This window comes from Phoenix dactylifera, chromosome 2 (genome assembly GCF_051530095.1).
Source record: "Phoenix dactylifera cultivar Ajwa chromosome 2, Ajwa_hap1_PhDact_Kaust_v1.1, whole genome shotgun sequence".
In the NCBI taxonomy this organism is placed as follows: Eukaryota; Viridiplantae; Streptophyta; class Magnoliopsida; order Arecales; family Arecaceae; genus Phoenix; species Phoenix dactylifera.
In genome coordinates this window covers 32,240,196-32,256,983 of record NC_143191.1, presented here as the reverse complement: position 1 = coordinate 32,256,983, position 16,788 = coordinate 32,240,196, and the positions used below count along the sequence as shown (strand labels likewise).

General features: G+C 40.3%; 2 protein-coding genes across 3 annotated transcripts; one reads left to right on the top strand and one right to left on the bottom strand.

Annotated features, from left to right (window-relative positions):
- Positions 1 to 2,247: 2,247 nt before the first annotated feature.
- On the top strand, positions 2,248 to 11,615 carry LOC120111687 (calcium uptake protein, mitochondrial-like). Of its 2 annotated transcripts, none has more exons than XM_039129502.3 (9): positions 2,248 to 2,708; positions 4,672 to 4,739; positions 5,575 to 5,771; positions 5,931 to 6,014; positions 7,617 to 7,830; positions 9,625 to 9,801; positions 9,878 to 9,997; positions 10,504 to 10,873; positions 10,959 to 11,615. In XM_039129502.3, exons 1-8 carry the CDS (start codon positions 2,384 to 2,386, stop codon positions 10,717 to 10,719), a joined length of 1,401 nt encoding a protein of 466 aa, XP_038985430.3. In that variant the 5' UTR covers positions 2,248 to 2,383; the 3' UTR covers positions 10,720 to 10,873; positions 10,959 to 11,615. The 2 variants fall into 2 exon arrangements, with proteins under 2 accessions (XP_038985430.3, XP_038985426.3); XM_039129498.3 differs by having other exon boundaries at positions 5,548 to 5,771.
- LOC120111686 (amino acid transporter AVT6E) lies at positions 7,152 to 16,564 on the bottom strand. The gene is made up of 2 exons (XM_088715931.2): positions 14,290 to 16,564; positions 7,152 to 10,053 (listed from the first exon to the last, which is right to left on the bottom strand). The coding sequence occupies exon 1, from the start codon at positions 16,306 to 16,308 to the stop codon at positions 14,878 to 14,880; it is 1,431 nt and encodes a 476-aa protein (XP_088572057.2). The 5' UTR covers positions 16,309 to 16,564; the 3' UTR covers positions 7,152 to 10,053; positions 14,290 to 14,877.
- Positions 16,565 to 16,788: the final 224 nt, after the last annotated feature.

Here is a 16,788-nt window from a genome sequence, read left to right as displayed (position 1 = left end):
CTCTACGTGTGCAGGTTTGATCTGGTCCAAGTTTGGCGTGCATTGTGGCAGGACCTTCATGGGACTTTTTGAATGAAGTCATGAATACAAAAATTTCCAAAAAGGCATCCACCAAATGTAATAAGATTTCTCCGGGATCAATACCAACCAAGCACCCTCAATGCATTTAGAAGCCTAAGGCGGACTCACTAAGAGGGATCTTTTTTTCTTTCCGTTTTATTTTTGAAGCTTTTCCAGCACTGGGCCGGCCTAAAGTGAACTCTCTAGAGTAGGCCTTTTTTGGGCCGGGCCTTAGGCAACCGCCTCAATCACCTAAGGGTTGGATCGGCCCTGCCAAGCACTCAAAAACAAGCAGGTGGCTAACAGTTTGAACTTTTCTAAGTAATCACAGAAAAATGAGTATATTTCTAATGGACATGAATACATTGATTTTATATTTTTCTTCCCAGTGAAATTTTATTTGGAATATATCATTAATCAATGATAATAAAAAAAATGCAACGGATGGTTAACTCTGGGTCCTTGTAGCTGAGTACAAAGCCCAGCCCACTGGTGGAGATCTTTACAGCCCAAGCCTTCTTTAAAATGGGATGCATTGTTTAGGCTAAACGGCCTAGCCCACCAGTTTCCCTGGCAACTGTGATATGGTGAAAAAGAAGTTCAGGCGGTTGCTATTTCTATGTTGCAGCATAAGTGTAAAAATCTATGCAAACTCTAGTTGGCTCTCAACATTACTATCTATCAATCTGGATGTTTTTGGAAATTGTCTGAATAGAACCTCCAGCTCGATATATATAGAATCACAAATATTTGGTTTTATTTTTTCCAGTTTGTATGACCAAAGCGTCCTATACCTCTTATGTAGCCTAGCACATTTGATTAGTTAGGAATGTCTGAATTTTCAATAGTAGCATTCAGCCACCAATATTTATTTTGAAGAGGGCACTATCACCAACATCGGAGATCATTCATCTACCTAATGTTGGAGAATTTTTGACAACGAGGGATGCTTGGGACTCCTCTTTAGCAATAACTAAGCCCCAGATGCTCTTAATCGCTTAAGAGCCTCTACCTCCTAGCATCCTTCAGGTGAACTTCGATGACAGTTTTATTGATGGTGGTGGTAGAGATGGTGCATGGTTTGTGGTTAGAGATCTTGACTACAGATTCATTGTTGCTAGGTTTATGACATCTTTATCTCTAGAGTCGAGTCGAGAGAGGTATGGAAAGGTATTAGCTATGCAGAGTTCATTCTTAGCGTCGAATTCATTTAGCTTGAGAATAATTTAGGGGCAACGATGGAATAGGAAGACAGCACTCATGTTTATCCTGAAGCCAACATAGCTGTAGATTTGGTGCTCCTTTTTTTTTTTTTTTTTTGGTAAATCGGCCGCTCACACATGACGAGCGTGAAGCTGGCCTACAAAATCAGAAAACAAAATGCTACGCAAGGACGCAGGCACAGCATCGTGGCCTGTCCAAAGAAAATCTCCCGAATGATGAGCCGCGAAGGAAGCAACCCAGTCAGCCGCACCGTTTGCCTCCCGATATACGTGCGAGGCTTGGTAGGAGGCAGTCTCCCCCAACGCTCTACGAATATCGAGAAGCAGCGGCCGGTCGTCGACTGAGTACCCCCCTCCCCGGATCCACCCAACCACCGTGGTCGAGTCTCCCTCGAGAAGGAAGTGACCCTCACCAAGTACCCGCCTCGCATAGGAGACACCCTCCCAGGCCGCCTGAAGCTCTGCGGTCGCCACTGATGAGTCAAAAATCCTGCGTCCACCTGCCGCCACAAGTCTGGCATCATGATCCCTAATGATAAATCCCACACCTCCGCAGCTCCCATCCGCTGATACACTGCCATCAAAGTTCACCTTGAGAAAGCCAGGGGGTGGGGGCACCCAGGATACAAGTATCGTCCTGGACGCTGCAGTAGCAGGCGGAGCCCTTTGGAGGGATAATGTGACTATTTTTAATGATATATTTTATTTTTTGATTTTATGAGATGTATTCAAGCATACGGCTCTTTCCTCTCTTTTATTATTATTATTATTATTATTATTTTTTAACTGATGGGTGCGAGGCTACAGTTTAGATGTCCAACGACCTTGCAATGAAATAGGAAAGTAATGTTCCTCAAACGTCAACGACCGCCATCTCGTAACAAGAAGGTCGCCGATCGGACAGTCAATCTGGCCCACGATAGAAAACAAGAAAAAAAGTCTCCAACCTACGTGCGTTCAACTACTTCAGGGCACCAGGCAACCATTCCCCGCCTATTATTCAGCCGACGTTTCCGAATCCAAACGGTTTGCTTTTCTTGGTCAGCTCTCCATCCTTCGTCTTCTCCCTTCCTCTTGACTCTCATCTCCCTGCGATCGCAATGCTGCTGTTGTCCCGCGTGTCGATCTTTCGAAGACCTGGAATCCTACGGCCAAGGTTCGCTCTCCCGTTCTCCGTCGCCGCTAGAGCGGCCCACGGCGAGAAAGACAGCCGGCCGTCAAGCCGCGAACTCGGGGCCTTGGTGGCGGGGATCGTCGCCTTGGGCGGATCGGGCCTCGGGCTGTGGTTCCTCCCCTCGCCGTCTTCTCCTCTCGAATCCTCTGTCATCTTCGCCGACGCTGCTGCCTCGGGGCAGAGCGATCCGGAGCAGCAGTTCGTCTTCGAGGATTCGATTCAACAAAAGAAACCTAGGTACATCCTCGGAGGTAATTTCTCTCGTTTCTCTTTTTAATCTCTTTATTGTTATAATAATTTTGTTATTATTATCTTTCTTGGTCGTGTTTCTTTAAAATTTTTATTTTGTTTAATCAATTACTAATTAGTCTTAAAGATTGCTTCTTGATGGACAAGAAAAAGGTTAAAACGGTGGAAAATTTGGGAGAATGGGTTGGATATTTTCAGAGGTGTTGTGGTATTGAGCCGTATAGATACTGTTGGTTTAACATTGTGATTGTTACCATAGTGGATAGTGACCAACTTTTGTTTGGTTTATCTCCTTGAATGTCTATCCAACAGTTTCTTAAATCTTTTCTTAAAGCTAGCTTAGTTTTTATGCAGGTCTTTTTCTTTTTTTCCCTGCTTATGGAGAATCAGAATTAGTGCTAAAATCCCAAGTGCTCTAGATTTATGACCTAGCATTATCTGGTTTTGCACTTTAAGGGTCTGGTTATTCCTATATGATTAAGCTGAAAATCTTGTAGGATTCATGGATTAGGCTGTCCATTTAAGCATGGCCTCCTGTATCAACCAAACTCCACCCAGCCTATTGTGTGGGAAGACAAAAAAGATCTTCATAGGTCGTTATTTTCTTCCTGCAGTCCAAATGCTAGGGTCTGGGCTGGGTTTAGACAGGTTTTTAGAAAATAGAAGCTAGATGGGCCAACAGGCCCGATTTCTACAGGATTTTCACCCCCCGAGTAGTTTAATAATCTTAAGGTGCTTATGTCAAAAGTATATACTTTGAGCTGAAACTAGTATGCCCACCCACTCTAAGTTATGAACTTGGCTTGCTGGAAATCTTTAGTTGAACCTAAACTCCCAGGCTAGCTTAAGTTTCAAGATCAGCCTACAATGAGGTCTATTCGACAAGGAGTAGGGTATGAATATCAGGCATTGGACATGTGTCCAAGTATCAGACCGTTTGTAGATTTAGGAATTTGTCCTTATGAACTTATACCTGAGTGTCACTTGTTAAGCCCGATATGTATTGTTGACCCTTTCCTTATCAGCTTATGCTTTTTGGATCTAATTGTTGGTACTTATTGCTTGTCTAAAAGGTATGCTTATGTAGACTAAGGTAACGTCCACAGTAATATTTGGTCGTGTGTTGAATTTCCAGCTTAAACTGGACATACTTACTGTTAACAAAGGCTCCCAAAAGAGAAAGCACTCAGGTTCAAGAGCTAGGATGAACTAAGTGCTTAAGTCAGTATTTGGCCCTAAGGCTTCTTTGGAAGCAGAATAAGTTAGAAACTTTTGTAATCAAATGGTCGAGGAAGAGAAAATGGAGGAGGCAACAGTGAAATCTCTCTACCTTTCGAGGGAGAGAGTTAGGTTTTATAGTGCAGCTAATGTTGTAGGTGATCACCAAAATCTGTCATTATATACCAAGCATTGGGAGGCGCTGGTGCAGAGTTCTATAAACAACGCAAATTTGGGCGTAAACATTGTAGGATGGATCATCTTTCAGTGATCAAGTTATAGCTATATATTATAACATGTTTCTTCTGGCAATGGCGTGCCCGTACCTCTTGGAGAGTTTGTCCCGTAGGAAGTTGTATTCGTTATACTGCGCAGCTGCTATGACACACATGTAGTCCAGGCCATCTGCTTCAAAAAAGATGAGACTTCTTTGAAGGTAGCCATGTATAGGCCTTTTCCGAATGGGTCTTCGTAAGCTTCTATACAACCTTCTTTCTATGTTCACTATATCTGTAACTTCATTATATATCTTTTTCTCCAAGATCCAAATGGCAAATGAGCTGACGGGGATTATGAGTCCTCACCACAAAAGAGAAACAAAAAAAGAACCTCCCCTCCAATCATCATCACACACACACACACACTCACACAGTCTTTCCACATAGTTCAATATGCGATCACAGTTTTGACTAAGAAATATTATATCTCCACAATACACTGCAGTAATTGATTTTTCTGTTATCTCAGATTCATATCGAAGAAGGGTGTTCTTTAATTATGAGAAACGGATTAGGATGCAAAGTCCTCCTGAAAAGGTATTTTACTTTGTCAGACTTTTAGTTTCAAGTAAGGTTTGGGATATCCGTCAGTCTGTCATGACAGAAACAATAACATTTATTTGCCCAGTCAAATTTTATTTGATATTTTTAGAATTAAATAATTTCCATTGTTCGCAAATATTATGTGAAATACTAGAGAATAACAATAAAAAAATAACATATTTTCTCAAGTCAGCAGAGATGAAACCAAGAAATATTTGTAATTTTTCTGATGTTTATGATTTTGATAGAAATATTTTAAAAGTAATGTCTAAAGTGATATTAGTTGATGCAACTGGGCTATTCCTTTTTCTAATGATGGCATCGGTTCTTATAGAAGTTATTTCTTTAGTTGTTTTCAACAGAGTAGAATACATCTTTTTGAACTCGTATAGAAATTTGCTTTAAAACTAATCTTTAATCTGATGAACAGTGAGGTTATCAAATAATGGATGTTGCATTTTACGTCATCAGGACTTAGGAGATTTTCCAACTATGGCATCTTAATAAGTGGAGTGATGTTTTTTGTTGACTTTTAATTGAATGACCTTTTTTCTTAAGGAAATATCTGATAATGGTCTTTCATTTCCCTACATTTCGTGTTTATGAAATTTGTGTTTATAGGTTTTATGGTTATTTTCAGTTTTTCTTTTTCCTTGACTTGGATTATTTCTCCTTACTGATTGTTCAATCAATAGATATTATTATTTTTTGCGTTGATAAACTGTTTGTTACATGTTCTTTTTAGGCAGCGGTATTATTATCTGATTGTACCCATGTACTTGTTCAATTTCTTTTGTTTTAGATTTTTGAGTACTTCGCATCTTTCCAGAGTCCTGATGGGGAGATGTTCATGACACCGGCAGATTTAATGAGAGCAGTTGTTCCTGTATTTCCCCCATCCGAATCAGATAAGGTGAGGGAAGGAAATCTAAGAGGGGAGCACCATCGTGGCGATTTACATTGTGCACCATCAACTTTTTTTATGCTCTTTGATACTAATAATGATGGGCTTATATCATTCCCAGAGTAAGTGACCTATCTTTCCATCTTTTAGTCCAATCAATTCATAGATGTTGGGAATTCAAGTGATGCATCTATATATTTTTAAGATTATGTGTTTTACATCTCACTTTTAGAGTTTTCAAATCTTTGTGAACAAGATGTCTTTATTTTGCACTGTGACAGGTATATCTTCTTTGTAACATTGCTGAGCATTCCTGAATCAAGTTTCAGTGTGGCATTTAAAATGTTTGACATTGACAATAGTGGGTAGGTATTGTACTTAATTGCACAATCTCCATCTTATGATACATTTTCTTACTCAAGTTATGTTCATGTATTGACATGAATAATTTCACCCCTATGCATTTATATTAGGTCTTTTGGTTTCCCACTGATCATTTACCTTTTTGCCAGAAATATGCTTGTTTCACCTATGCTTGATGATTTTTTTTTTAAAGTTTATTGGCTTCAGATCACTTACTGAATATTATTGTTTTTGACCATTCTAATTGAAGCAATAAGATGTATGAAATTTATTCTGCAAATTCTACTGCATGTTTCCAATTCGTAAAATTTGGAAAAGCTTATAGTAATAGAGCATGTAGTCCTTAGTAGGAATAGATTGTGGAGAGGGAATATAAAACAAGTTCAAACTTTAATGGGCTTGTTTGTTATGGTCATTGTCTATTGAAATACCTGAGTTCTTCATTAGAATCACAGTCCGCTTATGTTGGCCGAAATGTTATGTTCAACTAGCACACACAGCATGAGAATTGCAATTTGAAGCACAAAAAAATCCTAAATTCTTTTGGCTGGGTATGAGTCATTACATCATGTTTTACGTCCTTGGGTAAGGTCAATTTTGTGTAAATCAGTTTTTTTCTGGCTTAAGTTTATCTGATTTGTTTTATTGCACATTCATGTGACACCAATTTTATTGTTATTTTAGTATGGAAAATGATCACATCAGGTTTATAAAATATATCAAATCATCAATGAAGAAAAAGGACGCCAATCTTTCTGAAGGCCATGGTCCATCATTGTATCTTGAATTCCAAATTCTTGAGAAAATGAGAACTCCCCATGTTACAACATGTTATCACAAGAAAATATAAATGAGCATGGCAGTGAAATGCACGAAGTGGCTTTCTTATCATTTTTGTCTTGAATGCTTTTTCTCTCCACATGAGGTATTGTGTTAGTGATTGTTGTTGGGTGATTGTTTTATTCACTCACCAAGATTTCTATGAATATGTTCTCTTTAATTTATTCTTGCAGATGAAACAAATATTTCTCACGTGTCTCTCCCCTTCTCTTCACTCTTTCACTCTGGCACTTGTTGGTCTTCAGCAACATAACTTAATATTTCTGTGCTTTATACAATTTGTCAGAAATTTGAGCCTCAGTGAATCATGGTTCATTCCATGACCATTTATTCAAGTCTGTAGAAATGTATCAGTTTCTAGATAAGGAACTGAATGAATTTAGTCAAAGGTGTAAGCCTGTCAGGGGATACAACATGAAATACCTCTTTACATGTGAAGGAATTCAACTTTGGGGCTGAGCGGTAGTGGATGTAGTTGAATTACAATGAATTGTTATGTGATGTTGGGCCTGTACTCAATCAGACTACTCAACTCTTTTGCATTCCCCATAGCTCAGCTGGTTTAACTCTTTGACATGTTCTTGTTTGCTTTTTCATTCAAATGCAGTTTGGTACTTCTAGCCCATATTAAGACCTGAGCCACATGAGCAGATACGGTCAACAATATTTATTAGTTGATGGTTGAAAGGGGTCCTGAAACTTTCTTTTAGGTTTTCTTTTATTTTGTCATTCCGTTGATATTTATTGTTCAATGTACCTGACAGAGAGATAGAAATGGAGGAATTTAAGAAGGTTATGGCGCTAATGCGGTCCTATAATAGGCAAGGAGCCAGTCATAGGGATGGACTACGTACTGGTCTTAAAGTCAGCAAGTCTGTGGAAGATGGGGGCCTTGTTGAATATTTTTTTGGCAAAGATGGCAACGGATGTCTTCAACATGATAAGTTTGTTCAATTTTTGAGAGACTTGCATGACGAGGTAGTTTTGTTGTCCTCTGACCGATTTACTTCTATAATTATCTTATGATTCTTATCATTGTTCTGTAGTTTAAAAGTTACATTCCTAATTGTGAATTTAATATAATGGGATCATAATCTAAAATGGTTTTGCATGCTTAATTCTCTCTCCTCAATCCTTAAGTTCAAGCTCTTACACATCCTTGAGGCTCATGGTTGTGGCTATGTAAATTTAGCTACGCATATAACTAAAAGAAGTTGCATATTTTGTATCCTGTTTTCAGCTTTTTATGGGGACAAACATACTAAAATTTAATTGTTTCTACTGTTGATTGAAAAGGTAAGATGGGTTCTTTGTTTACTTTTTATGGATGCTGTTTAAGGATGCAAACACAAAATTCAGTTATGGCAGGATATAATACCAAAATTCAGTCTTGGACATATGGTAGGATACATCAAAGATGCATTCTTCTTTCAGACCATGAAATTCTGAGGAACTTCATATTGTTCTTAACTTGTTATCATTTCTGCAGTCAAAATAGGCCTGTAAGTTGGTTCTCTGGTATGTCACTTATATCAATTGGAGTAATAAGAAGAAAACTTGTGCTATTGAATGGATCCTACCATTTTATGCATAACGACAGAGATGTGAACTGGGTATTTGATTATCTGATGGTGAAGCAACCACCATATGCTTCTTCCCTCAGTAACCAGACTTAAAACAAGATTTTCGAAGTCAGCAACAAAAGTTGCAAACCTGAGTCTTTCTTACCTAATCTAGATTCTACTATTTGTCAGAGCCGCAAAGATTGGGCTTAAAGGGTCTCAATTAAATAATTTTAGGGGAAGAAGTGAGTGACTCACAGGTGTTAACACAATCAGTACTAATATGTGCTGTATTTCTCTAGTTTAGATGAACTTTAGAAGACCCATCCAAATACTATTCATAATAAAAAAATCACTTTAACGGATAGATTCACTCCGGTATGAAATATGTTTAGACCAATGTATGGCGGTCAATTTAACCAGGGCTTAATTTTTATATCTAGGTTTCAGTTAGTTTTGATTTTGATAAGTCTGTCCAATAAGATCAATAATGAAACAACAATTTTGGAGCAGGATGAACCCCATTTGGGTGCTGCCTGTGTTTATCATCTCTCACGGACTAGCAAATTAAATTTTCTGTTGCATTTTGGTTCGTGATATTAGTGATGCTTGGTAAAACAACAATTTTGGAGCAGGATGAACCCCATTTGGGTGCTGCCTGTGTTTATCATCTCTCACGGACTAGCAAATTAAATTTTCTGTTGCATTTTGGTTCGTGATATTAGTGATGCTTGGTAAAGCTGAAGTTGTTGACCAAAGTTTTAGAACTACATGATTCAAGGTTCGCCGTACTGTTACTGGACTCATACCAATGCCGCACTAGCATAGGCATACCGAGTGTTGGTACGGTACGGTATGCAGTACGCGGTACGCCAGGCGTACTGATATTGGCATACCGGTACGGTACGCTCGGTACTGACCGGTACAGCATACCATGATATGATCTAATTACTCTTAAATTCACCTAGAATTCTATATGTTTAATGTGATGTTCTATCTCAATTGCCTTGAATAGATTCTTGATAATATCTAAAAACTTTAAGGTTTAAAAAGTTATTTAAAGACGATCTTCTCTGCTGTGCCCACCATCAATGCACATGGGCTCTAGTATTTAGGTTTTCTGCTCTGAGGTTTTTGATGCTATCATCTTATACTTCGGGTCATTTCTCACTTTACCTTCCTTTTTCTTTTTTCTTTTACATATATATAGATAGTGAACTTGGAGTTTGCTCATTATGACTATAAATCAAGAGGAACTATTTCTGCCAAGGATTTTGCATTGTCTATGGTTGCTTCTGCTGACATTAGTAGTGTAAACAAGTTCCTTGATCGTGTAGATGAGTTGGACAATCACCCACATCTCAAAGATGCACGTATTACCTTAGAGGTCAGACACTTGTCACTGCTTGTTTGCATTTTTAACCTTGTGATGGTTTCTCATTTGTTTGGTTATGGAACTTCAGGAATTTAAGTCCTTTGCCGAGTTACGCAAAACTTTGCAACCGCTGGCTGTGGCTATCTTTAGCTATGGGAGAGTTAATGGTCTGTTGACAAAGCAGGATTTTCAGCGAGCTGCATCCCATGTACGAATATCTGTTTCCCTGTTTCCTTTCCCAGTTTTACGGTTCAAGTTGAATGCCTGACGTCAAATAAAAGCCTGTCAGATTAACATCCAGATGATGCGGCATTTTTCAGAAGCGGAACTATCTAATGAAAACTTCAGCAATAAATTTTATATAACCTTCCACAATTTCTGAGTAAAACAAGGTTTTTTGTACAGGCAAGTTTATCTGGTTCAGATACATGTCAGGTTTTTGCCCCCATTAAAGGGTGCCTTACCAAAAATAACAATATGACAAAACATGGCTTCAAAAATCCCATCAAGAAAAGACCTGGGTGGAGTGCAGTGACTAATATTTTTGAAGTTGTTTACTGTCATTCCATTACCTCTTCCCTTGCCAATCAGTCTGTTTGGATTAATGCATTTCACTTGGAGGTTTTACTTGTTTGTAATGAGACCAAGCTTTTTCAGGCATCGAGATGATACCTCTTGTGCAGTCGTACTGATGAATTACTTCCATCATATCAGGTTTGTGGTATCACTGCGAGCGACAATGTGGTTGACATTATTTTCCATGTATTTGATGCAAACCGTGATGGAAATTTAAGCTCGGATGAGTTCCTGGGAGCTCTTCAAAGATGGGAGCGTGATATTCGCCCACCAACTGCAATGAATACGAGGGGGCTTTTTTCATGTTGGTTGAGTTGTGTAAAAACTTCCTCTTTCACAAAGAGATCTTTATAATCAAGCTCTTTAGCCGACCTGGTTATTTAGACTTTAGGACAGTCTTGAATCATTACAAGCTTCAAGTGGATGTTCTACGAGAAACAGAGGTAGGTCATGGAAGTTGATTCCTTATATTCTGGCGGATGGTGAAGTTATAATAGACTATGCCAAGGTATGAGAAACTAATCACTCAATATTCATGATAGTCCCAAACATATACTCCCTATGCTCATTCTTATCCATATAATATTATTCAGGGTGAAGGAAATGCTGCTTGCAGCAAGAAGACCTCCTAGGACACTTTATGTTACTTGTTGCAGATAGCTGTTTAAAATGCTTTCCCTGGTGCTCTAGTTTAGGTGTGTATATATAGGCTGCTTCCAAGTACTTGAGGCAAGTTCATTCGTGGCAATACGTATTTCCTCAGCAGTGGATAATTTGAAGCCTACATAATGTATACTGTTTGGCAGCTTCGCAAACTGTTGGGCATGTAACTTAGCCTCTTTTTCTTCAAATGTGGCAATTAATGACCGCATCAGCTTAAGAGGGAACTTTTTGTTAGGACTATAATATCAACTGCTGTATGTTTAGTAATCCAGGGTCAGCATTGAAGGATCACAAAAAAGTTCCTCATGCTGACATCTATCAGCATGGCTCATCCTAATTCAACCAATACCTTGTTAATCACAATAAACTGCTTGAGTCACACCAATTACATCATGCAACGCCAGCACGAGGGATAGTTTGTGTGACAGAGCAGCCCCATAGCCTTATGAGGCAGTCTGAACTTTTCCTACTTGTTTCTGGCACCAATAGCTCCCTTTTTTCTGTAAATCTTTGATTGCTGTTTCTGGAATTGAACATGTATGACTTTTAAAGAGTAGATGTTTTCATTCCCTCAGGGCTATGTTATATTTGTCCAACAGTGTTCTATCAGCAAGTTTTTGAAGATATATTGATCAAGAAAATCTTTTTTTTTTTAAAGAAATTAGTTAAGAAAGTCTGATTTGCAGCAACTAAATGGGCATGACATGGTTCCTAGTCACTATTTGCGGTACAATGATCACCCATATCAATCAAGACCTCCCCAAATTAGGTTGTTGGAGGGGGAGAGTTATGAAGAGACATGTTAAGCCCAAGTGTCTAATGTCTACAAATTGTGCATCAACTCAAGCAAGAACAGAGACCATTGGTTTGCTATGTGGATTAAAAGATTCTCTGGGTTAGTCATGATAAGCTTGTTGTTCTGCTGAATCAAGCCTATGAATCTGCTTTTTCATAGTTCACAAAGAATAATCTATTCATTGTTGGAATTGTTTTCACTTTTTTGCATTTCTGAATTTTCTTTTTGTTGCCTGCAATTGGAGGTGCAGCAGCAAATTTGATTTCTTTTTTTTCTTTTGAAGAGAGGGGTCGGAGGAAGCCAATGCACTGTTTACATTTTGGATTCCTACTGAAGGCTTAAGAGGCTAGGAATTGGTTTAAGATAACTCCCTTCTTTACGAATTATTGATTTTGTATAAATTCATGTTTCTTTGCATGACAAACTATTAACTGATACACTCCTAGAGCATGGTGGTAGATTCATCCTCCCAGGTTAAGCTTGAACTCTGCAACTTTTTGTTGACCTAGTTCAAGGTTACCGCTGATTTCCAGATTGCAAGCATACGAAATTCTGAACAACATGATCTCATCATTCAGTATCAAGCTATACATAATCCACCAGGCTTGCCAAAATGAGCTTAGAATGGAAAAATTAGTGTCCACCAATGGTGTCAAATGTAAGTGGTGGAAGAGATGTAGTAAAGTCGTACTGAGATGCCTGCCACTTACAAGAACATAATCAGCTAGCAACATGAAATTTAAGAGACTCACATGAAGAGATATATGCCCCATCATATTAGCTATAAGGTGAAATATTTTTCCCAGCTTTCCTCCACCCAAAACCATTAGTTCCAGGGTTAGCCTGCATCAGATTAGGCGTGCTCCTAGCTTTATGTTTGACAAGCGTTTCACCAATGCTATCCGGCCACAAATTTGAACCTGCTTGTTATAGAATATTGGTGGTATGGCAAGTAGAACTAGGATTAAGGAACAACAAGAGAAGGGAAAAATTAGGGAGGAAATGTGGGTATTTTTTTTTTGTTTTTGTTTTTGAGGGAGGTTGGGGGGGTGGAGAGGATAAAAACATGCTGAAAATTCAATTTCATGAAGTTAAAATTCAGGATGTTATGGATACATAACTTCTCAGTAATGAAGTTCACATATTACTGATTACCAGATAGTACTGGGAATCTCAGGATCTCCTAGCATATAGGAGTAGTATGTGTTCTCTTCCATGCTATGCCAAGATAGTCCATGTTATCATAGCACCCAACCACCAGCAAAACATTAACTGTGAACTCGATTTCATTTCTTCGACCAAAACAACTACTTGTGAGGAAAAGTCCCAACATCTAGCTAGGGGGATATGGGTCTCGGTAACAGTCCTCGGTCTATAGCTGATGCGCTGGGGTTCTGTTTAAAGGGATCAGGCTACGCTATTGAGAAAGCTTAAGATTCAGCAGTGGGGCGCTCTATCGTGGAAGTAATGGCCTTGAGGCGAATAAGGAACCTGGTGTCAACCCGTCACCGAGAATGGCCTATGTTCCAAGAACCAATGCTACCAATACGGTCAGCACCTACCACTGAAACGATGCCTGCTGCTGATAATGCGGCTACTGTTCAAAATGCACCTGCTGAGGTGAATGCTGGTGTGGCTGAAGCGGCAAAGAATGCTCCGGTTTTTTTTCATGCTAATGACCCAACCAATCCAGAAGGAGCTCTTAGCTCCTCCTCTGTCGGAAAAAGGGTTGGCGTCAGATTTGGCGGCATGGCCAAGTGGTAAGGCGGGCAGTTGAATCCTCTGCATGAGGAAGTCACCTCTATATGACATATCACCTTTCATGGGAACTCCCATATTATGGAGAATCGCGAATTTCAACTCCTTAACAAAATCACCCACCATGATGGCTACATCCGGTTAGATAATCTCCTATTTGTGTCCAGCAATTCAAAGCATCACATACCCCCTCAAATAGGCTCTCTTATACTCATGGGAAAGGGCAAATTTTCGAGTGCAATTTAAACTCACAAGTCCTAATGAATTAGTTGGTCGAACAATGAAATCAATGATGAGAGGTAGTTCACCATCGAAAATCACATTGTTTAAATTAATAACCATTTTGCACTTTACACTGCATGCATCTCTACTCTTCTAACTCGTATCTGTCCCCATAATACATTATCTTAACGATGTCAGCCAGAATTAACATGACCATTGTTTTTTGAGCATACAACAGTAAACTATAACTAGTAAGCATGAGGAAGATATGGAGCTTTTACGTTAATATGTTGCTGTTGCATAACAGTACATGGTCGGATTTGGAGCATGTGCTCACAATGCAACAATGTTTTAGCACATAGCTTACAAAACAAGAAAGAAATAAGCTCGTAAAGAATGAATGGTGCTGCCAAGCGATAGAAATGGGAAGATTTTATTCAACAAGTATTAATATAAAAAAAAAGTTATAGCAGCCTGTGACTTACTCTGATGACCAAGACTCCAGAGGAATATAATGCTCGACCAATAGACTAGTGCCTCAATTCTTCCTTTCAACATGCCCCAATTCCATTCTAGAAGCATGTCTGCATGTGAACACCACCTGAACTGCTACTCCAAATCTTAAAGGACGAATCTTGAACTCAGGAACATGAAAAGAAGTCTTGCATCTGTATAAATTCCTCGGTTTGAAAGACAGTGTCACGTAAATCCAATACCTCATATCTCCTCAATCTGTTCCCTGATATTCAAGGCAATGATAGCTGCCAAGCTTTGCCTCTCATGGTGGATGCATGAAGAAACACCTCTTGCAAAATAATCAGCATACTGTTTTCAGAAAAGTAATAATCAAAGATTCAAAATGGTTGTTGCAAGTATTTATCAACCAGAAAAAAAGGGTCACCAATCACAGCATATCCAAACAAATTCAGCAAAATTTTGCCATCATCTATCTACTGGAAAACCTGATGAGTTATGTAGGCTAATCTGATCTGCTTCTGAGGCTATAAATATTGCCAATTACTCCAACAATGCTTTGACATCATCTATCTACTGGAAAACCTGAGTTATGTAGGCTAATCTGATCTGCTTCTGAGGCTATAAATATTGCCAATTACTCCAACAATGCTAACAACCACTGCCAAAACTAACATCATCCATGATAAGAACTTTTCTCGTACTCCCAAATTCTTCCCTTGCTTATCTAATCTTAGAGCAATGAGAGCTGGGAATATAAACCCCAGTGCGAGTCCGGTTGTTGCGCCTGTAAACTTGAAAGCAACCCAGATATTGGGTACCGTGGTAGAACCAAGATATATAATCGCCAACAGCACTGCTGTCAAAGCCAGGATCTTCTTCCTACTTCCAGTAGCCGATCCGGAGAAGACCAATGCATCCACAGTTTTCCTCAGAGAGAAATGAACGACAGGGAAAACAAGAACCAGATGAAGAACATACCCAATCCTCACCACATAGTTCAGAACTGAACTGAATCTGATCCCAAGATCCTTGTCGAAATTTGTCAGCACATCCGACTCGGTCTCGTCTCCGAACAAGAGATAGCCCGAAATGGCCGTCGAAGCATAGACGACGACGCACAAAACCGTGCTAATCCTCCCCACCCTATTCATCTTCCGAGGTGTCCTCCCCTTAAGCTCATTGTAGATCGGCTGAACATTAAAGTGGCAAACGTAGGCGTTCGTCATGATCGGAATCACCACCAGCAAGTCCAAGATCGCAGCTTTCGACCCGAAATCCGGCCCCATCCTCGGCGTCTTGATCCGGCGTTCGGCGAGCTTAACAAAGGCAATGATACACGACACGACGACAAAGACGACGGCGAGAGCAACAGAGGCAGCCGAGGTCAAGCTCAAGGAATCGATCTTTTCAAGAGCACAGAGAGGAGCTAAAAAGATTACCAACACTACAAGGATCACCAGCTTCCGGTGATCCCACGATCCATTCCCGAGCAGTTGGTCGAAGACGCCGATATGCTCGGAGGAGCCCGACATCACATCCCCTATGATTATGAGATAGACGACGAGAATCCCCGCATTGTTAAGGATGATACAGATCTCGGAGACGATTCGGGAGGGGCGGCCGAGGGCGGATTGGACGACTTCGCCGTAGGAGGAGGCCTTGCAGTGGGCCGAGAACCGGACGAGAAGCTCGATGCTGATCTCCGACAGAATCCCCATCAAAATTATCGACGCGAAGCCAACGGCGACGCCGAGGACCTTCATGGTGGCCGGGAGGGCCATGATCCCAGCGCCGATGATCGACGTAGCCAGATTGAAGACGGCACCGGGGATACCCGACCCGGCAGAGGCGGCGGCGCCGTCGGCGCCGCCCTCGGCGTCGAGAATGAGCGGGAGGTCGTCGAATTCGCCGAATCCAGCGCCGTCCTCTCCATGGAAGAAGTCCTTGGTGGAATCTTTTTCAGGGGTCGGGGATTGGAGTTCGATGGAGGAAGAAGTGACGGGGAGGGGGGAGTAATGGGAAGCCATGGGTCAGGGGATAACGAGGGGTTATCGAGCCAGAGTTATTCGCGCATAAATTTAGATGAGAAGTTGCTGAGAATTGTGGGAGGAAGGCCGGCGCGAGATGGAATTACCAAGAAATAGGAGCTTTTCGCTGCAGATCTGAGTCGGGAGATTTGGATCAATGAACAAACACTTGGTGGGGTTTTTCCCTTTTTTTTTTTTTTGTCGCACCGCTTCCCTCGCCTCTCTCCTTCTCGTTAATTTGAGAGAGAGAGAGCGCAGAGGGGAAGCCCTATCTTTGGGGGCAAGATGGGAAGTTTACTAATTGGACGAGGGCTCGCATGCTTCGCCCGTACACTTACCGCCGCCTGGGATGAGGTGGATCTCCTCCGGTCTAGTCGGAGCATAGTTAGCGAGCCAATAGGATAATGAAATTTGGGTTCAAACCTTATTAATATCATGAAATTTGGGTGTTAGGCTTAAATTTTAATCTAATAGGATAAT

What these genes read in the sequence shown, in the direction of transcription:
- LOC120111686 (XM_088715931.2), bottom strand. Translation starts at nt 16,308, where the DNA reads ATGGCTTCCCATTACTCCCCCCTCCCCGTCACTTCTTCCTCCATCGAA.
- LOC120111687 (XM_039129498.3), top strand. Translation starts at nt 2,384, where the DNA reads ATGCTGCTGTTGTCCCGCGTGTCGATCTTTCGAAGACCTGGAATCCTA. An exon ending in TGAGAGACTTGCATGACGAG is followed by an intron (nt 7,831 to 9,624) that starts GTAGTTTTGTTG and finishes ACATATATATAG; the next exon opens with ATAGTGAACTTGGAGTTTGC. An exon ending in ATGCACGTATTACCTTAGAG is followed by an intron (nt 9,802 to 9,877) that starts GTCAGACACTTG and finishes ATGGAACTTCAG; the next exon opens with GAATTTAAGTCCTTTGCCGA.